A 26,016-nucleotide genomic window follows, 5' to 3' on the forward strand; every position below is an offset into this window, starting at 1 on the left:
AAAATGTACTAATTAATAGAAATGCCAGTGTCACCCATCCATGTGGGTACAAGCTTGATAAAATGGATTTACACAGAAACATGAATCCATCATTAGCAACTAGCAATCAATGTTGTGAAGATTTCAAACCTTGATTAGTTGCACACAGTCACATATCTGTATGGGGAAAGAAATTATCCACAACTCTATAAAGATGGATGGTCCTACCATAGCTAACCACAGGCCAAAAAAACACCGCTACAGTACATTCTACAGACATTAATAGGCTATAAGTAGCAAGCAATTCAGAAGAACAGATGCATATTTAGGACCAGTTATTTTAAATAATATTACAAAACAAATGACTACAGTTATAACTTATAAGATTCCATCAGACTCCAGGGCCAGGATGTCCTATATAACAATATGCTGTGCCCTCTCTCCTTACCAAAGTGAGATCAACATCAAAAGAGGTTTACATCATGCAACACGTGGAATTTATTTTTACAATATGCTGCCTTGGTTTTATTTTTACAGGGCATCTAACAATTCACTTACAGATGAACAATCGCAAAACCTTCACATATTCCAATAATTAGCAATAACTAGGCTACTGTGGCAAACAGCTGCTAGTAGATAATGGTTCACACCTCCAAACCTCCAGGAAATTTATCAATACCGAAAAGAAAGTTTGAGTCTCACTAGGATGATATCAATTGAGTAATACATTCACGAGATGGCAAATGTAGTTGAACACCACAAAAAATATCCATTACCATCAAGCTACATAGCACAAACAAACTCTCCACTGCTATCAACATCCAGATCTGCATCATCATTCTCCAGATCCATTTCATCAAAGTCTAGGCTTCCTCCAAAGTAATGGCCAATCCCACCAACCCCTGGTGCTGGTATCCTAGCTTCAGCAATTATTCGCATAATCTCCTCAACACTTTGCTGCTGCTGATCCAAATCGTCGAACTGATTGTCACTTGTATCAGCTGCATCTACCAAATCTTCAGGTAAATTCTTCAAAAACCATTCATGGTTTCGTATATCAGGAATTGATATTCTCTGTTTCCATCAACCAGAAGCCAACTTAAGCATCAGTATTACAAACCTGAAGATAGAACACTTCTAGAATAGTTGCATAAATAACCTAAAATATTAAGCTTGTACTTATAAATAAAGAATAGATTGAAAATAATAGCAAAAACTTACTGTTGCAGGATTTGCAACAAAAATCCTAGAGAGAAGGTGTTGACATTCTGGAGAAACATGAACATAGTCTGGAATAGAATACTGCACGTTCATTATACGCTGCAGTCAAAATTAAAAAATACAATCAGTATTCATCAGCCTTAACCATGCAATAACATCTCATCTCTTAAAATAATCATGCTGTATGAAGTTTAATAGCAATATATATATATATATGCAAAACATATCTTGCCTGGATAGTCTTTTTAAAATTCCTTGGTTCCTCAGGATCCTCAAATGGATATGCTCCTACTAGCATAACATAAAGAGTAACACCACATGACCACACATCTGCAATCTGACACACACAAGGGTGATAATTTGTCAACACGATAAAAGTTGTTTTGCACTGAAAGAATTCCTGAATAATGGTATGGCCCCATTAGAATTTACTACAATGGCTCTACACCTTCGGATCAGCTGTCTCAGCCCTATGAATTGTTTCTTGACCTTCTATCACAATTCAAGATTTCAAATAGTATTTTTTAATATTTTATCATGAAATACTTACAGGCAGCTCAAAACCACCAGGTGTTTTTTTTACATGAAATATTTACAATCTTGCAAATGTTTTACTACATTAATTAGGATCCACAAAAGTCGTTGCTTTAGTATTTCAACAGATTTATGACACAACATATCTTAATTAGTGAAATACTGGCTGCATATTTACCGTTGATTGTATGGTATCACAGTGGGCATGAACCAGAGCATATGGTCAATAGAATTATGAATAGTAATTATAGTCAATAGATATAAGTTTAAAAGTCAATCATCAATAGGCAATCCTGGGCCTCTATGTAGTGATCATAAGCTGTCGATAATATATTTCAGGGCTTAAATCAATAATGATAAAATATGTTTTACTAGACTACTGGAGGTGATAAATTAGATGAACAGTGGTATCACAACTAGTACCAAAACTCTAAGCACACACTAGCTTATACAGCAATGTGATGAGGAAGAGTGTCACTCTGCACCTCAAAACCAAGAAGAGAGATGGTATGAGAAAATCATTTCAAGAATTTGTTTGTAAACACTCAACAGAAGAAACCAATCACCAAAATGCTGTTCTTTATATACCGTGAAGTACAGGCATTGTACTCAGCCAATAAATGATTAGCAGGGCAATATGGATAATGCACTCACTGGACAGCAGTAACATAAATCCTGAATTAGGTCCTGCAACCATGTTAAATAATTCTTCAAATATTATTCATAAGATTATTCATTTCTGTAAGGGTTTGGGATTCAACAACAAAATTAAATACATATACATATATGTCAATAATCATCTTAACCTACTTAGATAAACCATGCAACTTATTGATCTTAGAAATTAAGCACCAATGGTTCCATTCCCCTAAACAAACCATAGTAGGGTTTGGAGAGGAAAGCCATAAATGGGTGCTCCATTACTGTTCAGCCCAATTAAGCCCAAGAAAAAGTAACATCTAACCAAGACAACTCGTCCCTTGGCCCACAAGTGGCAGTAACATCCACCTTGATGATTCCATCCCTTGGGGTGGCCTACTTAATTCAAGGGAACCTAGGTCATTGAGGAAGACTGTTCAGCCCAATTAGGCCCAATTAAGCCCAAGAGTGAGCAGCATCTAACCAAGACAACTCGTCCCTTGGCCCACAAGCAACAGGAACATCCACCTTGTTGATTCCATCCCTTGGTGTGGCCTACTTAATTCAGGGGAACCAATCTCTACCAGCTCTCCCTAACATATTTTCCTCCATTCCCACAATGATTGTCTGTGGGAATAAAGAATAGACAACTTATTTAATTAAAGAAGCATAATAAAGTTTATTAACATCTTGGTAAGAGATATTTAAAGAGCATAGATATATATATGATAATATTTATCCACATTGTATACACTAAGCATACATATTAAACATATTCTCATGCATACCACAATATTTACTAGATCCAAATGTGGCTGTATTCTGAATTGCAGATCTCTTTTCTCAATTACTGATTTGTTTTTATCTTCCTTGATGCCCTCCTCCAATGAAGTCTTCTACATTTTATACCTTATGTCTTTATGAAGAGAGACAACCTTTGGAAGATGCTGACCTTTAAAAATGGTCATAAATTCATAATCATAACCCTTCTTAATGATGCCTCCTCAAAATCAATCTCTTAATGCTATCTTTTCAAAACCAATCACTGCCTTGTGTATTTATTAATCACTGTTTCAAGTGCCTTTGAACATTTTAAATGCTGGCTTAGAACATAGTATGAGTGATCATCGCTGCTGTTTATATTAGTTGCCTTCTAAGATAATACAAATCGCTGCTTATAATATATTGCAGCTCCTTAACAATAATCACTGGCATTTAAGTGATTATTACTGCCCATTATCAACCTTATCAATCGCTGCATTAGTTAACTTGCTGCCTTTATTTAAGATGATCACTGCCTTCTCATTTTTCTTATGATGATAATCACTGGCTTAAGTATTAATTTCTACAGAAAATCGTGAAGTCTTATAAGTAAGACTTTGGGCATTGACACCTTTTTTCATGGCAAGGGCATGACAGTGAGCTATGTCAATATCCCTACACATCTGTAATGTCCATCCCTGCTTTTATTTTGAAATATGTGATTGTTTGCAAGTTTGTTTCCAATGAAGTAGTGTTGGTGTCTGTTTTATCATCTACCAAACATTTGAATAAAATACCCCAAGGATATTCTATCCTCTCCTGAAAAACCACCGCTTATGCTAAGATTACGAGAAGACCATATGGCGATTCCAAGGTCTATATATGCAAACAAGCGACTTTAGTGGGATAGCTTCCTGGGTAGTGTATGCTGAAAATCTCAAGGGGGGCTTACACTGTCAACTCATATCATTCAAGCTGTATTTAGGCAGATTTAATAATTGAAGCTCTATATTTTTAGATTTTCTGGTTTAGGACTTCAAAAAAGAAAGAATAAAAGAGGATAGGGTTTAGGAATTCTAACTAATTCTAGGAACTCAAGAGACAGTATAGACTCGGTGAAACTAATAACAATACTCTGTTTCGCCACACTTGGGACAACTACGCAAAGTATGTGCAATCTTCTAGGATTGTGCTTATGATTTTCACACTAAGGAATAATACCAACAATTGAACAATATCATTCCAAGTAGAAGTTAAACATCCACATTAAAAGCTCAGGCTAACTTTACACATTGAATAGAAATCATCCATCCAAAGAAAGTATGAGCAAAATCTCACCAATCTATACTATCAAATCTATCATTCATCTAACAACTTTAAAGCAAATAACTTAAGCAAATTTGATCCAAGTATTGAAGGAAATATGCAACCATTTAGCAATAAAAAGATTTCAAAACAATACTGATAATGAACTTTTATTACTCAAATAGCTCTAAGCAACAATTTCATAAATCTCTCTACACTGAAATGAAATGAGAGAATGGGTTTATATAGAGTTTCTGAAAACAAATGAATGGCTGAGATCAAACTAAGATCAACCGTCAAGATCAAGACAACCTAACCCTAATCAAAGTTTCCCAAAATAGGTCAAATATCCATCGGATGAGAGACAAGTGGCACGAGATGCTATCTTTTAGGATTCCACCCTTGTTCTGATATTCGATGAACCTGGACACAATTTGGTCAACTTACTCCATTGTGGCATGTGGCAACATGTTGATCCTGAATTCTAATCCTTCCAAGTCATCTGCACATAGAGCAAAAGTGATTTCCCAGTATAGTTCTTGCTTCTAAAAAACATCTTTGATGGATAGGAGGTTCGATGCTTTAGCCAAATTACTCTTCAAGACTGGTCTTGTGATGGTAAAGAAGATGTCTTGTGTTCTAACCTCCAAATTCTCCAACTGCATATCCCTTTCTTGGATAGTTTCTTTCCCAAGCATCTCTGCAACTATAAGGAAAATCTTGTCCTGAATTGCCTTTATCTATTCTTCTATTCTATCAGCATCAACCTTTAACTTTTATAAGACTTCATTCCGTGCAACCAGCATCCAATGCCATCTGTTGAAGTCATAAGCAGCCCCTGCTTCAATTATCTTTCCATTAACCAATTCTTGTGGTGGGACTCCTTTTAGCTCTCTAAGGCATGGGATAATTCTATCTTGGATACCTTGGATGTCAACCCACACTTCTACCATGTTCACAATCCTAGAAAGTAAAGAAAAGGTTTGTTCATACGCTGATGATATTCCTTCCATAAACATGGCTGCCTCTTTCCTTATACTCTCCATCCAATCTTTAGTCTCTTTGGCTGTTATTCTTTCTTTCTCAATATTTTCAGCAACTTCTTGTGGCGAATTCAAGAGTAGAAGAGCTTCTGAATTTGCTTGATCAAGTGGCTTAGTAGTCAAATGCTGAATGTAATCTCGCAGGCACTCAACTTCTCTCTCATACTCATTCTTCTTTCCTACTTCCTTATCCAATCTTGCTTTCATGGAAGCAACTGAATTGTCCAAATCTTCAGCTTCCTGCTTCTTGGTAGTTGGTCCCAAATTGAATGTAGTGATTTCGTATTCATGGGGACAAATATCTCCCTTTGCCTTGTCTACTTTTGGCACTGCAATCTGTACTGTCCTGCATCTTGTCTCATCTCTCTAGATGGTGGAGAAATTCTTGGCTGGCTTCTTCATAATAGTTTTCTCTAATTTGGCCAAGAAATTAACCATGTCATCTTCTTCTTGTTCTTCTACTACTTGTGTTTTTATTTTCAATCTCTCCCTCAGCCAATCAGGAACAATGGGCTTCTCAATGCCTTCTACTTCTTGGTTGCTTTCTTTACGTGCAATACCCCGGAGATCGGAAATCATTCCCTCTTGAAACTCTCCTTCTTCAACATCCATTTCATTTTCTGATTCTAGAATTTTTGTGCCAATAGGAGACGATGGTTGCTCATCTTCTTGATGAACTGATTTTGCATTCTCCTCATGGACTGGGGAAGGAATTTCCATCTCTACCAATGACTGATCAATAGCCAATACATCTATGTTTGCGGATGCGGCAGAACGAGATGGTTCCACCCTTTGTTTCTTTTGAACAAGTCCTTCAGTCACAATTGCCTTTCCTTTTGTTTTCGAAGAACTTCCTACTTTTTGTTTTGCACTTTCAATTAGTCTGGCACCTTGAGAAGCTTTAGCATTTCAGGAACATTCCTTTGCTTCTCCCATAAAGTCATACGTCAAGTTTACTTTTCTTCTTCTCAACCTTTGGATCTGCTGATCAACCCACCAACAGGAATAGTTTTCTACTGGTCGCATCAAGGTAGCTAAGTTTGCATGTTCAGGTTCCATTTGATAGAAGAGAGAGGCGCATCCCCATCAAAGCGTGGCTGAGAGCACTCTTCACTTTCTTCCACTTGATCTGGCACAAGGAAAAGTTTAGTGATCCTAATTAAACAAATTCGCAACCTAGACCACATCCTTTTCCTGACAACATACTCATCAGCAACATCTGCCCAATGGTCTTCTATATCCACCCTATGTCTAGTCTTTCTTCATTCACTGATTCAATATTGTCGCGAGGATGAAAGTTTGCCCTGGATTGGTAAAAGATAAAAGAGTACCATTGCATCTCCAATCTAGTTGTTTCGGTTGCTTGTGCTGAAAGACAAGATTCTAGCATGTTTCCAATAAAGAATGGAAAAAAGATAGCAGCCTTCTGTCTTATTCTCTTGAAGCTCTAATATATTTCTAACTGTCTAAGAACTTCCAACAGGACCATCTTGTCGGTTGGATAGATTGGCAATCGGTAAGGATGGCCAGTTAAACCTTGGATTCTGATATAAGTGAACTTTGGAAACTGGATAAACCAAGATCCGTACTTTTTCATTAGACTTTTTGATTCAGGAGAAAGTCTCTTATGAGTACCTCCTTGCAATGTTCTTGTGATATACACGAGGAACGCATCATTCACCCGTTTGAAATGACTTCTCTCCTTAAGTTGCAGCTGAGGATAACAATCATATGACTTGAATTCATTCTCACCACCTCCCACTGTGCCTTTGCAAATCAATCTTGAATATCTATAAGTTGCAGCCAGTAGATAGACTATGTAAGAACTCATGTAAAATGTCTTCGTTCTCTGCAAGTTCATTAACTGTTCATGAAGGTTATCACTGCTTATGCGGGACCAATTGAATAACTTGGTTCCTGAGGTGATTTCATCTATGAAATAATACATCCATGTGTGGAATGGTGCACCTTCAGGACTGCCCACTACTCTGTTCAGTAGCATGATGATATCACCATATTCTTCCTTGAAGTAAGGACACGGCAGATGCTTTGGCACTTTCCCCTAAGGTCTTTTCTTCTCTAACTAAGACTTGTTAACATTCACAGCATAGAGTTCAGACTAACTATCATATGATAAATTCGTGCCCTAGATCAATAATCAGATTTGTAACATTTAATCATGCCCTAGTTTATTAAACAAATTTGTAACATTTGATTATGCCCTAGTTTATTAATCAGATTTGTAATTTTAGTAAACTATAATCAAGTAAATTCAAAAATGAAACAAAGAACCAAGAGACAAACACAAATACCTTGGGAAAACCTCCAAGGAGGAAAAACCCAGCATTAAAGACCCACAGGTCAGATTATGTATTCACTCTTATTGCATATACAATACTTAGCTTGCTTTTCTAAATCTGATCTTTATATATCATATCTGCCCTTTTTGCATGCTTCAAGACTGCACCAAAATGCCCTATATCCTCTTGAATAAGTCCGCCCAATCCTTGGACAAGTTCACACAATCCTTGGATAAATTCGCACAACCTTCTTTAGTGATTTCGCACCTCTTGTTTGCAGAGCTAATTCACTGATTTCATAGATGACTAAATTGCATTTGCAAGTTGTCTTTATTTATATGAGACCTTAACCTTTATTAAGTCCAAGTCGGCCTTCCTTCTTTGGCGCCAATTTATTTATTGTGGCGTGAAGTATTTAGGGTGGCGTGAAGGTATAGGGCTGGGCTCAACTTGGGGGCACGTTACCCCTTTAGGATAGGACCCAGTCCTATATGGGTTCGGATGTTGCCTTAAGGCAATCTGAACCCATCTTCCCTAGTTACAAATAACACTCCCTCTTAACTAGGGAAGAAGAGAATACATAATCTGAACCTTTAGAGTTCCATCTAGCACACAAGAATAGAATGGATCTAGCACACAAGCATAGGATGGTTCTAGCACACAAGCATAGAAAGTGTAATACACAAGTGGGTCTTTACATAATTACAATTTTCCATCTAGCACACAAGCATAGATTGGACACAATTCATTCTTGCACACAAGCAAAGAATGATCAAAGTGTTGCAGATAGAGTCACTGAGATTGGAGCTCCCTCTCAATCAGGGTTCCGTTTTCCACAATACCAAGTCTGTCTCTGAAGTATTTAAACTTCACTCTGGATAAGGGTTTGGTAAGGATGTTCACAACCTGTTCATCTGTGCTAATGTACTTTAGATGAATGCGCCTCTTTGCACCATATCCCAAATGAAGTGATAGTGCGTTTCCACATGTTTGGACTGGTCATGGAACACAGGATTTACTGACATCTTTATACAGCTTTGATTATCACAATGAATTGTGGTAGGACCACTAGCGTGACCAAATAATCCAACAAGGAGTTTGCGAAGCCACACTGCTTCTCTGGATGCAACAGATGTTGCAATGTCCTCAGCTTCTGCAATGTTCAATGCTATGGAAGATTGCTTTCTACATGCCCAAGAGATCACTGCAGAGCCCAAGTTGAAGCAGATACCCGAAGTACTTTTCCTAATATATTCATTGTGCAATCTGTAATCTGAACTCAGCCAGCATTCCTTAGAGAGGATCACAACAAGTAGCCAGTAACCATAAGTAATAAGTAACCAAATCACATAACGGTAACTCATCATGGATCCTTTTATAATATTCATCTTGCCTTGCCTATAGGGGATGAATCCAGAACTTTATTTGTACACCTGCAAGACATGAATACAAACACAAGTATATATATGCAAGCTTGCAAAACTCGGCGAGCCATTAGAAAACTCGCGAGTAATCACGATCCCTAATGGCACGCGAGTTAATCGCGGAAAAACTCGGCATGATTTTTCCATATAGTCGCCGCGATTTTATTGACAAATACTCGCCGTTAATCGCCAAAACCCGCCCGAAAACGTGGCACAAAACGCGAGAAAAATGCGACTTAAGTCGCAGGCAAATAAAAAACCTAAGTCTTTATTCCATTTCGCGCGACTCCGGAAGGCAAAAAACGCAGGCAAAAAATGCCACGCAATTTCCAGTAGGGTTTGCATTTGCACGCGCGACCAAGTTTTTACTTGTTTATTCGTGATCTTTTTGTATTGTTTTATTTTGAATTCACAGTCATTTTAAATTTTAATCAACTATGTATTCACAATCAATTAAAATGAGTCAAACGACTATGTTTTAAAATTTTAAATGACTGTGTAATACACGGTCATTTCAAATGACTGTGTAATACACAGTCATTTTCAAATGACTGATGACTGTGTAATACATGGTCATTTCAAATGACTGTGTAATACACAGTCATTTTCAAATGACTGATGACTGTGTAATACATTAATGTACATTGTAATTAATGACTGTGTATTACACAATCAATTGTGAAATGACTGTGTAATACATAGTCATTTGAAATGACTGTCAACTGTGTAATGTCAATGTGTATTAAAGTATTTCATTTAAATTTAAATTTGAAGTTAAAAACTTAAAAAAATACACAACCAATTAAAAATTTTAATTTTAGATTGTCATCTATTAATAGATGACTGTAAATAAAATACAGTTATACAGTCATTGTAATTTTTGGATGTTCGTGATTTTTGTAAACAATGTTATTGATCTCTAAATGTTGTCTCTCCTTTGCTAGGTTCTTTTCCACATCTTTTTGAAAGAAAATGGATTCAGCTTCTACAGTTAAAGTTGGTGGCAAAAAGAGAGACCCTTGTTGGAAACATGGGAGACCAGGTCCAAAACGAGATATTTTTTGCAACCATTGCAAAAAAATTGTAAAAGGTGGCATTAATAGGTTCAAATATCACCTTGCAAAAATTCAATGCCGAGATACCACAAGCTGTACGGAATGTACTGAAGAGGCTACGAGAGATGCAATAGCAGCGCTTGAAGCATATGATCAAAGGAAGGCAACAAAAAAGAGAACAGCAGAGGCAATGGCAGCCCCAAAGGCAGATTTGAGTTCCATAGGGTCACATACAGATGTGGGGACATCTGGTTCTTCCCTTGGGCCACGGATACAAGCAAAGGGAACTTTGGACAGCAACATGGAAAACTTCTTTATTCCACGTAACACTCCTGGTGCACAACCTGGATTGCTTGGCACAGCATGGAATAAAGAGGCTCACCAACAAGCCAAGGTGGCGTGTGCTAGATTTTTTATCTACAACGATGTTCCGTTCAATGCTATTTCTAGTCCATCTTGGGACCAATTGGTCACCGCGTTGACTGTGGCAGGTAAGGGGTTCAAGTCCCCAAGCCGTTACGAGGTAAGTGGACCGTTATTGCAGGATGAGGTCCAAAACACTCATGCATTAGTGGAAGAGCAAAGGACCATTTGGGAAAAGAATGGTTGCACCATTCTTTTTGATGGATGGACAAATGGTAGGAATAGAACACTCATCAACTTTCTAGTTGCTTCAGGAGGACAGTTAGTATTTTTAAAATCAATTGATGCCTCCAATGAAGTGAAGAATGCGGAGACCTTGTGCAACATGTTGGATGAGGTGGTGATGGATGTGGGAGTGCAAAATGTCATCCAAGTTGTGACTGATAATGCAGCTACATATGTGGCAGCCGGCAGACTTCTAATGGCTAGACATCCGACATTATTTTGGAGCCCTTGTGCTGCCCATTGTCTTGACTTGCTCCTTGAGGACATAGGGAAACTAAGTTGGGTAAAGAAAGTGGTTGAAGATGGAAGGAATATCACCAAATACATCTACAATCACACATGGGTCCTGAATCTTATGAGAGAGCACACTGAAGGTAAGGATCTTGTGCGATCGGGGGTCACATGCTTTGCTACCAATTTCCTAACCTTGCAGAGCATACTTGCTACATTGCCCAACCTGAAGCGGATGTTCGTGAGTGAAAGATGGTTGGGGAGTCCTTATGCTACAAAGCCTGAAGCAGAGAAGGTTGTGATTGCCATTTTTGATACTAATTTTGCCAAGATAGTGGAGGAGATCATCAATGTAAGTTTTGAAACTTTAATTGATGATTTATTATTTAATTTTCTAATATTTCAATCTGCTGATTTTGTTAGATTTTTTATATCTAGGTGTCGGAACCGTTGGTGAGGGTTCTACGAATGGTGGATGGGGATCATAACTCCATGGGGTATCTATACGAGGCCATGGATAAGGCCAAAGAGGCGATTCAACACTTGTATGGGTCAAACAAGACCAAGTATGAACTCATATGGCGCATAATTGATCGGAGGTGGAACCATCAACTCCACCAACATATTCATGCTGCTGCCTACTTCTTGAATCCAGCAGATGCAGAGGTTAGAATTGGCCTTGACACATGCATTCGGAGATTAGTTGATGATGAGATCCTTCGAGACCTGATACTTGATGAGTTGCAGAGCTATAAGAAGGCCTTAGGGGAATTGTTTTCTTCACCTGATTGCAAACGTAGGAGAGCCACCTTACGACCAGGTTAAAAAAAACATATGTTTAATTTTTACCATTTATTTCTCTCTTTAAGATTATTGAAATCTTTACAAGTTATAAATCACATTTTGTATCCTTGCAGATTTGTGGTGGGAAGATTATGGTGCCACAACGCCTAATCTTCAAAAGCTTGCCATCCGCATATTATCACAGCCTTGTAGTGCTTCTGGTTGTGAGCGCAACTGGAGTGTTTTTTAGAACATCCACACAAAAAAGCGCAATAGGTTGACTCAACAACGCTAGAATGATCTTGTCTATGTGTGGTACAACATTCGATTACATGAGAAGAAGGTGCTAGGGCAAGATTCACATGAAGCACTTGACTTGGATGACATTGATCCATATGCAGCAGAATGGGTTGCTTCTCCTAATGATGTTGATAATGATTTGGATCCACTCCTTACTAATGAGCAGCTGAGTGAGTTTGAGAGGGCAGGAGAGGAATGGGATGCGGAAGTGGCAGCATGTGAGGAGGAGCAGGAGGTTGATCATGCAGCAGAGGCACCTGTTAGTGTTGAGGATGTTGCCACTACTTCAGCACCACCCACCCAGCGGCCACAATCTGTTTTGAGCTTTAGTCGTAGACGCAATTTATGATTTCTTATTTTCATTGATACCAAACTTTGAACTTGATATGTAATCAGAATTTCAGAGGTTCTTGTTTTGTGGTCTATGACTCTATGACTTTATGAGTCTGTCACTATGATACGTTGATATGTATTGAACTCTTATTCATATGTTGCACTTGGTTTTTGGTTCATGCTATGATACTTGCATTTGTTGCTATGTATTACCAAAAAAATTTGATTTATATATCATGGAAATCATATATGTTATACAAATTTGGTGCAAATGTGTGTTTTTGAATTATATATAAAAAAAAAATGTATTTTCAAATGTTCGATAAAGTTGCCGAGTTTTGCCGAGTTTTTCGCCGAGTTTTGGCGAGTCCCGAGTTTTTAAAATTTTTTGGCCTTGCTGAGTTATTGCAAAATCCGAGTTTTTCAAGCTTGTATATATGCACATCATGGACTCTTTCCATGATATCTATCACGCAGATACACCATTCATTGCCTGCTAAGAATGATGAAGAGCTTCCATTTCAATCTTCTCTCAGAAAAGATTGCAGCACCAACTTTATTTGCACACGAGTATTCTCCTTAATCTTCTCCCCGAGAAGAATGTATTGCCTTTACCTCAATCTTCTCCCAGAGAAGACTGTAACATCAGAAAATCATAATCTTTCATCTTGCTCACAAGCATAGAATGAAGTTACATAAACCATAGTCCTCAATTTTGCACACAAGCAAAGAATGAATAAACATAATCTTCCATCTAGTACACTTTCCATCCAGCACACAAGCATAGGATGAAATTCCATCTTTTCTACCATCTTACATTGCCCGCAAAGGATGGTAGCAATTACTCTTCTCCCTGAGAAGATTACACTACCACCTTACATTACCCGCAGAGTGTGGTTGATGAAACACAATGCATCACTGAGGTTGAGACTCCTTCTCAATCAAGACGGTGTTCTCCACAGCTCCAAGTCTATCTTCTGAAGTACTCAAGCTTCAAAAGACTTGGTGAAAACATTTGCAACACAAGATTATCCTGCCATAAGACAATGAATTTTTAGGTATCTCTATACGACTCTGATAATAAATAATTATAAGAAACCATTCAACAAGAATTTGAAAAACCACACAATTTCCTTGATACAGTTCATGCTCCAATAAATTCAGCTTCAGTAGTACTCAGTGTGTCTAAGGATTGTTTGTTGTAGTCCTAAGAGATCAATGGGTATCCAAGTTACAACAAGAGATTGAAGTGACTTCCCTTTATTTTTTTGAAACTTCAAAATCTGAGTTAGCCTTCTGAGGTGATTACAGTCTTCTGCTCACAATCATTTGAGATTTTCAAAATGCAACAAGATATGCTTGGCAGCAACAACATACTTCAACCTTGATCATGAATTAGCTGAGGCATCCACCAATCAGCTGCTTGTCTTCAGATGGATCTGCAAAATCAGACTTTGCTATAGACATCCTCAATCTTTATGTTAGTTTTCACAAAGGTTTACAATCCATTATTCTAAATATTAAAAGTATACTTGACTTGGAATAATTTGGTTAGATCCTTGACATATTTCTAATCCTAGAAGACAATAAATTTAGATCCTTGCGCTAATTATTCCTTATATTCCAATGATGAGAATAGAGTTAAATCATCACATCAAAAACCAAAATACTTTAAGAAAGGAAGTTAGAACTTTACAAAACCCTAGACTTAACAAATGATTGTCAATTCTTTAATACTAAGTCTTCATTGAAGATAGGACTCCCTCTTAATCCTTAATCAAATAAGAATCAATAAAGGAACCAGAAATCATATAAAACTGAAGATGCTACTTACTTTTCTCTTACTTTCACCTTCTACAAGTGAATTTTCAGAAAACCTTCATCTTTAACCCCGAGAGGCTAAGATGCAACCTAGTTCCCATCCGAATAACCATGCCTAAAAGGATCCTTATATACTTATAAACAAAAAGCAGGCGTGAGATTCAAGCAAGCAAAATACATAAGCCAAATCATCCTTCAAACTGAACAACTGAAATTGAGATTTCTTAGAAACCCAATCACAAGATATAGTATGACTACATACATATGATTGATAAATATAAAGTAGAACAGAATCTTCATACTTTGCTGAACAAGATCCTAATTATATTCAGCTTTGGTGGAAGTAGAAGAAATTAACGAGTAAAATGCTTACCTCAGCCTGAAGAGATCTCAATGCTAATCACAGAAGGAGACCACTGACTTGTTCATCTTTCACTCTTCCTACATATGCTATTTACAACAATACATTCTAACTTCTACTATGTAGGAAAGAGCATCATCATAACCAATTAACTGAAAGCAACCTGTCATGCAGTTATTTTAATAGATAACTGACACATAATAAAACTGCATTTGTCACAACATTTAATGACATGAGCTCGAATGCAACAGGGATGATATAAGGATGGTAACTCGGGATAACACAGGCACAAACTTGCTTGTAGACCTACAAGGATAAACACCTGTCACAGGGAACCTCAAAACATGATTGGCCCAACACGGGTTAATTCAAAGAGAATATAATTTTCCTTTCACACAACCCAACAGGGGTTTTACAAAACTAAGTAAGCACAAACACATAAGAAGCAAATATTGATAATGAAACCCTTATTATTACAACTTGACAAAGAAACCCCATATAAACAAATTGACAAAGTTATTCAGCAGGAATACTTAACCTTCAATTATCATAAAGTCTCTCATCACAAGGGTAAATAAAGAATTAAGAAAAATACACATGTTGATGTTTAGATAACACTGACACTAGAACCGAAAGCTTCCCCAAAAGAAACTATCTTTGCAGTCTATCTTCAAAAGCCATAATTCGCAATCTCCTCTTGATGTGCCTTAGCACAGTCAGCTAGGGTTTGAAGATTGGTGGGAATACAACTGATTTTGTTAGCAATACAAAATAGTAGTTGCATGTCTAGTAGCAAAATAAATCTACCATACCATCAAATATTTAATCATTATTAAAATTGGATCGGATCACATCAAGGGTTAAGAATCATGAGATATATACCAATCTAGGGTTTAGACCAATTCTGAAAATCAACAACTCTGAAGGTCTAAATAAGGTAATAACTCCACAATATACACTTTGCATTCCAGAGATCTGAAAATCTGAAAGGAGAAATATCAGTTACTTCTTTCTTTGGTTCTTCACTCGAATCTCCACAATCTTTAATGAATTAAAGAATGACTCCTTGATGAGGACCCGATGATGCCCACTAACTTCACCCCTATCATTATCTTAATAAAAGACGTACAGCAACCTGAAGGTAAGAGCTTACTAAAATCTGAGGGTTAGTATAACCTTAGCTCTGATACCATGTTAAATTCATGCCCTAGATCAATATTCAGATTTGTAACATTTAATCATGCCCTAGTTTATTAAAAAGATTTGTAACATTTGATTATGCCCTAGTTTATTAATCAGATTTGTAATTTAGTAAACTATAATCAAGTAAATTCAAGAATGAAACAAGGAACCAAGAGACAAACACAAATACCCTGGGAAAACCTCCAAGGAGGAAAAACCCAGCATTAAAGACCCACAGGTCAGATTATGTATTCACTCTTATTGCATAAATACAATACTTAGCTTGCTTTTCTGAATCTGATCTTTATATATCAGATCTGCCCTTTTTGCATGCTTCAAGACTGCACCAAAATGCCCTATATCCTCTTGAATAAGTCTGCCCAATCCTTGGACAAGTTCACACAATCCTTGGATAAATTCGCACAACCTTCTTTAGTGATTTCACACCTCTTGTTTGCAGAGCTAATTCCCTAATTTCATAGATGACTGAATTGTATTTGCAAGTTGTCTTTATTTATATGAGACCTTAACCTTTATAACGTCCAAGTTGGCCTTCCTTGTTTGGCGCCAATTTATTTATTGTGGCGTGGAGTATTTAGGGTGGCGTGAAGGTATAGGGTTGGGCTCAACTTGGGGGCATATTACCCCTTTAGGATAGGACCCAGTCCTATATGGATTCGGATGTTTCCTTGAGGCAATCCGAGCCCATCTTACCTAGTTACAAATAACATCATAGACCCTCTTAGTTTGCTCCTTAGTCTTGTACGTGGTCTTACTATGGCTTGGTATGCCAAATGTCTCTTGAATGGACAATTTTGAAAGATTAGCCAGGACTCTTCTATCTGGTACAATTATCTCTCTTGATTGTGTGTTATAGTGCAAAGCACATTCAACTATCAGCTCAACACACTCCTTGGTTGGTGGGAATCCAGCTGCCTGGACAATTTCATTGTGCATCATCTCGCGAGCAATAGGTGTAGGAATGTGTCCATCATGCCCGTACATTCTCTTTCTGAATTCTTCTATATCCACATGTCCGAGGTCAGTGTCTATGATGTTTTTCCATTTTGATTTGACCTTGGATTTCAACTGCACTCTCTCGCTGGCGAACTTCATTGGTGCTTCCTTGGTCATCCACCTGAAAAACACATGAAAACTTAATGTTATTTTCAGATTTTAATTCTGACTTTTAATCTTCTTTTCTGAAAATTTCACTTTCAGCCTGTTAGAAGGTTAAGTTTCTGCGAAAAAGCAACTGAAAGTGAAGGGTTTGGCCAAGAAATTGATAAAATTGAGGAAACTAAAACAGAAAGGTAAGGAAATTCAGTCAAATTCAAAATTTTAGGTCCTCTTTATGACTGAAATTTACCTTCCACTCTGAAAATCTGTCTTAAAATCAGAGAAAGCACTCAATTTCTTGACCTCTAACACTTAGAAGATTTTACTTCTTGAAAAAAAATTCTCTTGAAAATCAAAAATTCACAAACTAGAGAGAAAAAAATTTCTCGGTTGCTCCTTGAATTCTCAACCTAACAGTGAATTGTGAAAATGAATTGGTTGAAAATATAGAGTCTAGGATTCTTAAACTTAGAAGTTTAATTTTTGTTTTTTAATTAATTTATTTTTATTTTGTTTTTTTGTTTTAATCTTTCCAAAATGGAAAGTTTTTATTTCTCTCAAAATTCCATCCTTTGCCAAAAGGAAAAGAATCTTCTAGAATTTTCCAAGATTCTAGAATTTCTTCTAAGTGTTGAAAAATAATCCTTGAAAATAATCTTAATTTTGGAAAATAATTAAAAATTTATTTCATGTGTCAAAATTATTTTCCAACTTGTGTGCTTGATTTCATGTGCGATTTGCGAAAATTTGTCTACTTTTAGCTATGGCGAATTTTTATCTTTTGTCAGGCATCTTCACATATTCCATTTATGCTTGGATGAATGAATTTGTGTTTGTGCTTGATTAAATTTGTTTGGACAAGGGTTTGGACAATTTTTCAGTTTTGTCTTAATTGTGGATACCTTGGGGTTTTACTTGCCAACTTATATTTTTATCTTGGCATGTCAGCTTGATTGTCTTCATGCTTGATCAATGGGTAAATTTTATGTCTCTTGTCAATTTATGCTCAATCTGCCAAAGCAATTAAGAAGCTTGGACAAGTTTCTTTATACATGTGTGTAACTTGTGTTTTGATCAAATTCGTCCTTATGCCTTTAATCAAGTTGCTGTCTTAAACCCCAGTTAGGAGTTTGATTGACTTATACCATCTTCATTAACTGCAGATCGGAGTTTGCTTCTGTTTGGGCATCATTCTTCATGTGCTTGGCAGATTTTAACATGTCTTCTCGGAAGGTTTGATTACCACCTCGTGTTTGCTTTATCCATGTTTTCTATGCCAAATTTGTTCAACCTTCTCCATGGCGGGCTTGGATCACCTTGTCCCAAGGCGAACTTGAAATCTTTCTTACCATGCCTTGGCAAGCTTCATTTATTCTTTCCATGTCTTTCATTGTGCTTGACGGGGTTGGAAGGAGTTTGGACAATTTGTTTTTGCTATATTTCTTTTCCCCATGAGAATCTTGCTATCTCTATCTTCATGGATCTGATTTGGAAGTCTGATCACCATATTCTGATCAACTTTTATCATGCTTCTCTTTATGCTCTTATCATGCTTTCATGATGCTTTATCAGCCTTATGCAAATTCTGATTCAAGTTTTATTTCTTTTCCAAGTGTTTGTGCTTTCTTCTAGAGAGCGAAGTTTGAGGTTTCTTTGGTAGGCGGGTTTGGAGGTGTTATGCCAACTTTCTTCACGTCTTCTAGAGGGTGGAGTATGAAGCTGTTTGGACGAGTTTTATGCTTCATGTTTTGAGCAAACTTGGAACTTCCTTGGATAGGGCGGAGTTGGAGAATCTTGTGGCAACCTTGATATACCTTACGCGGAGTTTGATGTTTGATTGCCTTCCATTTCTCTGTGTGCTCAGCGAATCTTCAATCTTTTAACCTTAACTTGCTTTGATTGCTGTTCATGGCGGACTTGGACAGTAGTTAGACAGCTTTGTTTGGCTTTGATTTCTTATTTTCATGGCAGATTTTGCTATCTCTGTCTGAAGTCTGATAATCTGATCAAGTTCTATCATGTTTAGAAGCTGCTTGCTTTGCTAAACTTTGGCGAATTTTGGACATAGGTTTATGCTGCACACTTTACTCTCTCATAATATGAGAACTTTGCTTCATAGTAAAGAATCCTTAACGAAGTGAAAACCATGTTTTATACTTCTTTGGCGGTTTCTAGAAGCTTTCTTTCTTGCTTTGTTCACTTTCTTCTTGGAAACTTTGGAAGCTTCTTCAATATGTGTGAACTTGATCTTGCAGCTTTATGTGTTTGTTTTGGCATTGTTTTATTGTTTTAATTGCTTTCTTCTAGAATGTGAAGATGCCATGCCATAATGTTTTAATTCCAACTCCAAGCGAACTTGCATTATTAGCTTTCTTCTAGAAGGCGAACTTTGTTTTCTCTTTCATCTTTGCTATCACACTTTAATCCCAACTTGCTTTATATGTCATCGCCAACTTGGCAATTTTGCTTTTGTCTACATGGCAAGTTTGGAAGCTTCCTTGACATGTCATATGCTAGCCTGGAAGGCTTCTAGGCAGACTTGGATGAGCCTTGGACAAGGCGGAGTCGGCATAACTCTTGCCATGTTTGCCTAGACAAGGTAGGGCAGAGTTGGCTAAAGCTTTGCCATGTCTTTATGTCTTGATGCCTTGAGTGAACTTGGACAATTATCTTCCCAACTTGCTTCACACTTTCATGCCTTAGTTTATTCTCAACTTGATTTTTCTTGCTTAACCTTGAGTACGAGTTTGACTAACTCTTGCCATGAGTTGGTTAACTAGTGGTAGGAGATTACAAGTGTCGGACATTTTTTCTTGATCATGAGGTGAACCTTGAAGACTGTCAGACATCCTTGTGCGTGAATGAGCTTAACCTTTGGTAGGAGTTTGATTTACCACTGCCATGAGTCACTTAACCCTTGGTAGGAGTTTACCATGTGCCGGACAATTTCACTTGGACATGAAGCGGACTTGGATCTTCATTGGACATTCTTTATCATGCATTCGCCATTCTTCATCAACATACTTGGGCGGAGTTTATGCTTCATATGCCATGTTTGACTTGATTCTTGGCAGACTTGGCACATCATTAGCCATTCTCTCTCATGCCTTAGGCGAAGTTTGAGAAGTCATGCCATGCCTTTATGTTTCTAACTTAGGCGAACTTTATCTGGACAGCCCCTTCTTCATTTTAATATCCATCTCTGACTTTATACTTGATCAGCAACATTCATGTCATACTGGTTCTTCTGGAACGAAACCCTAATTAGGGTTTTCATTTTGCTTTTTACCTAAGTTACCGGTACTTCACATTTTTCCCTCAAATCCGGCTACGATATGTATTTGATTCGGATTCGACCTGGAATCCCTATGGACTCGAACAGGGTTTTGATTTTTTCCTCCTGAAACGAATCCGCTTTTTGAGCCAAGAATCCCAACGCATCCAATGTAGACGTGGCAATTCCATGGGGTTTTTTTGACGAATCCGGGTCACGCACAAATTTCAAGGGTTTTTTGACTTTTCACGGGTGGAATCGTGTCGTTTAACATTTTAAACCCTAAAGCGAAAGGTAAAAAACGCAAAGTGAATACGGAGGTAGAGAGGAAACCATTCCTTCCACGCACAGTGAAAACTAAAAACCATTCTTTCCGCGCATCAGAGGCGCGATGGCATAGAGGAGGTGAGACGGGAGGCGCCACGACAGGCACAGAGGAGGCGCCACGACCATTCTTTCCGCTACGGCAGGCACAGGTATGAAATAAAAAATATTTAATTCTTTTCTATAGTTTGTTTTGAGATTTGTTTGTTTATTTTAATTTGTTTGTTTATATTTAAAAATTAAAATGATATTTGTCTATTAAAATGAAAAATCATATTTTTATTAGTTTGTTTTTATTTAAAATCATATTGTAAAACTATTTTCATATTTAAATATATATAAATAATAAAACTATTTTGCTAGTTAAAATATTCAAATTTAAAATAATAATAATTAAATAATAGTAAATACAAATCAAAATTAAATATGATATTTAATTTTAATTTGTAGTATTATTATTTAATTTATTTTAAATAGGTATATTTTAATTAGCTATTGTGTAATTTAGAAGTTCGTAAATATTTAAATGGTGTTATAGGTTACTTTCATAATTATAATAATTTCACTTTCATTTTAAATTAAATTTAAATATTTAACATTTATAATCTATTGTTTAATATTAAATTTTAATAATTATTTTTAATTTGTTGTAGAAATCATAATGGCAACGATTGCTAGCTCTATTCCTCAACGGACTTTCAAAACCGACCCAAATATGTGGAACATTTAATTGGATATGCAACTTCTGTAGTGTGAAAAAAACTAGCTCCTACAGTCTTGTCAAAGCCCATTTTTGTGCCATTCCCCAACAAGGAATCAAACCATGTCTAGGAAAGGATGGAAATGGGATGTCACCTCAAGAAATAGCAGGATATATTAGAGAGCAAGAGGAAGCAGATACAAGAGTTGGTCATGCCTCAAACCATCCTTTGTTGACAGGAAGAGGAAGTAGATCAAAGAGGCCCCCTACTTCTCCATCTTATAGTAAAATTCTTGATATCGTGATAGAGAGCCACCCATTCTTGGACCCAATTAGTGAAGAACTTGTTATTGTGAAGAGAAGAAGGGGACCATTAGAGAGAGCATTTAAGAATGATGCTAGAGAGATTCCACATCAATTCGTTGGAAGATGTCTATATGCAAACAGTTTGTCATTTAATGTGGTACGCTCACCATATTGGCTCCACACTACTCTGTTTCTCACGCACATCTGTTTCTCACGCACATCTTTCCTCCGAAAGCGTACCTGTGCCTCACTCAACTGCCGAGCATATTCTTCTTTTAGGCGGATCTCCTCACGCAACTGGGTATGAATTTGGGTAGCATCTTTGGAGGCTGCTTTTAGTTGTTGTATTTCTTGCTCCCTCTCCTGCAATTCTTTCAATGCCACATTCCTTGTTGCCTCTTGTCCTTTCAATTGAGAGCTCACGTTGTTCAAGGCAGACTGCAACTTTCCTTTTTCAGAGTTGTCTTGGATTAACAGTCCCTGCAAGCGGTTGATTTCAGCATTTCTAGCTCTGTCTTCCTTTCTCTGTTGGTCCAAGGATTCTCTGAGGCTCACATTCTCTGCTTGCATTTTCTCCAGACGAAGGCTCTTTTTGATGAAATATGAAGACATGGCCTTCGAGGTTTTTTCCATCATTTCTACTTTATCAGATGTCGTAGCGTTCAAGAGATTGACCCCGACAGCGTGTAAGGTGTAATCATTGGGTCTCATTTGGGCCTCCAGCTTGTCGACCTTGGGAACATGGTCGCAAAGAAGAGACTATCCTTTTCCTCGCTGAAATGCGTCTGTACATACGGACGGGCTGGCTTGGCACCATCTTTCTCCTTTCTCTTACCGGTCTTGCCAATACGTGCAGTCTTGGAGTAGGTAACTTGTTGTTGATAAGCATCTAGGTTTGCAATAGCTTGGCCTACAAACGTTGTACCAGGAGGGATTGCAAAGGGGAATTGGGAAATAGGGCCATCGAAAGAGGTCTAAATGGGATGTGCAAGCGTGGTTGGGGAGAACAACGGGACGAAAGGAGAGGCTCCTGGAAAAACCGGATCAGCGGACGCTACCCTGACATTTGGGGGAGGAGTGGACTCTCTGAAACCACGCCTACACGAGACAGTGGTTGTATCAGGCATCTGTGGGAAAAACATTGCAGGAAGAAATCGAGGGCACAGAGTGAAATAGAGACCTGCGATGACGCAACTTGGGGTTCAACCGGCGTTCCAGCGGGTGTTAATGTGAGGGCAATGAGGTCTTGGGCAGGCATAGATGCGACTTGGGACGCTACGGAAGACACAGATTGAGCAGAGAGAAAGGGAAAAGAAGGGCGTACCTGAGCCGTAGAAGTCACTGGTCGTTGAGAAACTAGAGGAATCACAGGGACCCAAGAAGACAAACCCTTCTTGGCAGAACCCAAATATTGCTTTTTACTGGAAGGGGAATCAGGTGCCTACTTCTCAGCCGATCTTTTGGCGGTTTGGGAGCAGGGTCTCCGGATTGAACTGGTGAGAGGAAGAGGAATACTAGACTCGGTCTCTTGCTCTTCTACATTTATAACTTCTACCTCCTGATGTTGAGCCTCCTCCGGGGACGAGTCGCCACATGGGGACGAGTCGCCTGTCTCTTCATTTGATTTGTTGTGTTGTTGCCATTCAGTCTCAAAACGCTCGTCGAAAGGAGCGTTCCCGATGTTAGCCCTGGCCTAATTCACTTCCTGACGGTAGATCCAGAAATCCTCCCTCTTTTTCTTAGGCCGCAAATCCAATCTCATGGCTTTTAGCATGCTTTAGGGAATGGGCTTCGCTGGATTGTACTTTTGTAGGATAGAGTAAACATTCAACCACGAGGGATGTTTCAAAACAGGAAAATCATTGGGACCCACATAGAGATTTGGGTCATTCACTAGCGGGTTGGTGCGTCCTTCCCACAAACTTCACAGTTCATGCTTAACCGCATTTTTTCTCTTAGACAAGCACCTGTTCGAGTCATAACTCCACACATCATCAATTGCTACCAAGCCAAGTTGCACCAGCTTGGAGGTCGAGACATTCTCAGCAATGTTCCTCCGTACGAGAGTAATGGGGCCAATAGCTTTGTGGTCTTTTGTTATGGAGGTATCATGTTTTCCCACCCCTATAGCTCTGTCAATCTCCACCAATTGCCGGAAAATTTCAAGGGCGACGGTTCTATTGTGACCTTTTTCACACATCACCCCATTGCAAATGGGGACCCTCTCTTTTCCTGCTTTCTAGGGTTTTGTTAGTGTCCTATGACCTTTTGCTGCAGTTTCACCAAGCCTTGTCCAGTTCAGAGCATTTCAGGCCTGACGATTGAAAGTTAGTTTTTGCGAGTTATGTGATTCCGAAATGTCGACACCACCAAAGTGCTTAGAGAGGCCAAAGGACGAAGATCGCAATTGATTTGGACGAATTTGGACAACTTTCTATTTTTAGAAAGTTTGCTTTTTTGCTTTTTCCTATTTTTTAGGAAGTTTCGTTTTTGGTGTTTTTAGCCCAATCCCCGATATGGCTATTTTTAGAAAGTTTTCCCTATTTTTTAAGGATGTCTGCTTTTTGCTTTTTCGGGATGCAAACCTAGGGTTTACACTTGCACCACTGACCTGCTTCGACCAGAACTCGAAAATTCCAAGTTTTCATCTAAAAAAGCTAAATCCCTAGATTTTAGGCTTTTTTGCTTTTTCGGGATGCAAACCTAGGGTTTACACTTGCACCACTGACTAGCTTCGGAACTCGAAAATTCCAAGTTTTGACCTTAAAAAGCTAAATCCCTAGATTTTAGGCTTTTTGCTTTTTCGAGATGCAAACCTAGGGTTTACACTTATACCACTAACCAGCTTCAACTGGAACTCTAAAATTCCAAGTTTTGACCTAAAAAAGCTAAATCCCTAGATTTTAGGTTTTTTGCTTTTTCGGGACGCAAACCTAGGGTTTACGCTTGTACCACTGACCTGCTTTGACCGCGATCCAAAATTTTCAAGTTTTGACCCAAAAAGCTAAGTTCCTATATTTTAGGGGGTCATGGCACCTTCAAAGGATAATCAGCTCGAAAAATCATCCTAATCCTGAAATTTGACTAAGTCTGGAAAATTGGAGAATCCTCCAAAAACTAGATTTTGCATTATTAGTCCTAGAGGCCCGAAACCACTCTCAAACATCCTGACAATATATATGAAATATAACTTAAAGTATAAGAATTATACTTAAATGTTATATTTCATATATAGTCCACCCTCTTGAGAGCCTCCAAAAGTCCGCCTTGAAGAGCAAAGGTCTAGAAGTTCGCCCATGTTGGAGATGTCTAAAAGTCCACCATGTTGGGAGTTAGACCAAAACTCCGCCAAGATGGGAGAGATGCTTAAAGTCCACCCAAGAGGAGGGATGCCTAAAGTCCGCCCTAGGAGGTGTCTCCAAAGTCCACCCAAGATGAGACACCACCAAAGTCCGCCCAAGGTGGAGAGCGCGCCTCAAAGTCCGCCCAAGCATGTGGGAGCAATCTTCAAAGTCCGCCCAAGCATGTGGAGAGCGCCTCAAAGTCCGCCCAAGGTGGGAGCACTCTTTAAAGTCCGCCCAAGCATGCCAAGTGATGGAGAAGCCTTGTCCAAAGTCCGCCCAAGAAGAGAGGTCATGTGGGAGCTAACTTCAAAGTCCGCCATGCCTTAGGAGAGTCATGAGGAGGGACCTTCAAAGTCCGCCCCATGCCTTAGTCAAATCTACACCTTGATGGAGGCCATGAAGGAGCAATGTCTAAAGTCCGCCCCATGCCTTAGCCAAAATTTCGCCTTGATGGAGCCAAGTCTAAAGTCTACCAAAGGTTAGAGAGCCATGTAGGAGGTGCCACCAAAGTCCACCATGCCTAAGGGGACTCACCAAAACTCCACCCATGGTGCTGGTCATCCAAAACTCCGCCCAAGGTGTTGTTGAGTGAATGGCCTTGAAACTCCGCCCTATCCTTCCATGTTGGTGGCCAACCCTTCAAAGTCCGCCATGTTTTGGAAGAGGCCATGATGGCCAACACTCTAAAGTCTGCCATGTGTGTGGGGTGCCCAAGGGGTGAAGTCCAAAGTCCGCCCTATGTTGGAGACCCATCAAAACTCCGCCCTACCCTAGCAAAATGATGCAAAGGTCTAGAAGTTCGCCCATGTTGGAGATGTCTTAGAAGTCCGCCTAGGTGGTGTGTTCGAAAGTCTGCCCTATGCCTTAGCTAAAAATTCGCCTTGGTTGAGCTTTGCTCAAAGTCCACCCTCCATGTTGAAGGGACCCTTCAAAACTCCGCCCAAGGAAGTAGATGCTAAGTATGATAGGGGAAGGCCCTCTAAACTCCGCCATACCTTGGAGAGGTAAGCAAAGTCCGCCAAAACTTG

At 38.5% G+C, this 26,016-nt stretch overlaps 1 protein-coding gene across 1 annotated transcript in view; it reads right to left on the bottom strand.

The window, feature by feature from the left end:
• Positions 1 to 283: 283 nt before the first annotated feature.
• The window catches only part of LOC131071430 (serine/threonine-protein kinase SRK2A), a 74,808-nt gene continuing 49,075 nt past the window's right edge, over positions 284 to 26,016 (bottom strand). Inside the window, exons 7-9 of the mRNA XM_058007253.1 lie at positions 1,433 to 1,537; positions 1,201 to 1,299; positions 284 to 1,053 (exon numbers count right to left, since the gene is read on the bottom strand). Of these exons, the coding sequence (XP_057863236.1) occupies positions 763 to 1,053; positions 1,201 to 1,299; positions 1,433 to 1,537 (495 nt within the window). The 3' untranslated portion in view covers positions 284 to 762. The remainder of the gene's footprint in view (positions 1,054 to 1,200; positions 1,300 to 1,432; positions 1,538 to 26,016) is intronic.

Source organism: Cryptomeria japonica, chromosome 6 (assembly GCF_030272615.1).
Source record: "Cryptomeria japonica chromosome 6, Sugi_1.0, whole genome shotgun sequence".
Taxonomy (NCBI): Eukaryota; Viridiplantae; Streptophyta; class Pinopsida; order Cupressales; family Cupressaceae; genus Cryptomeria; species Cryptomeria japonica.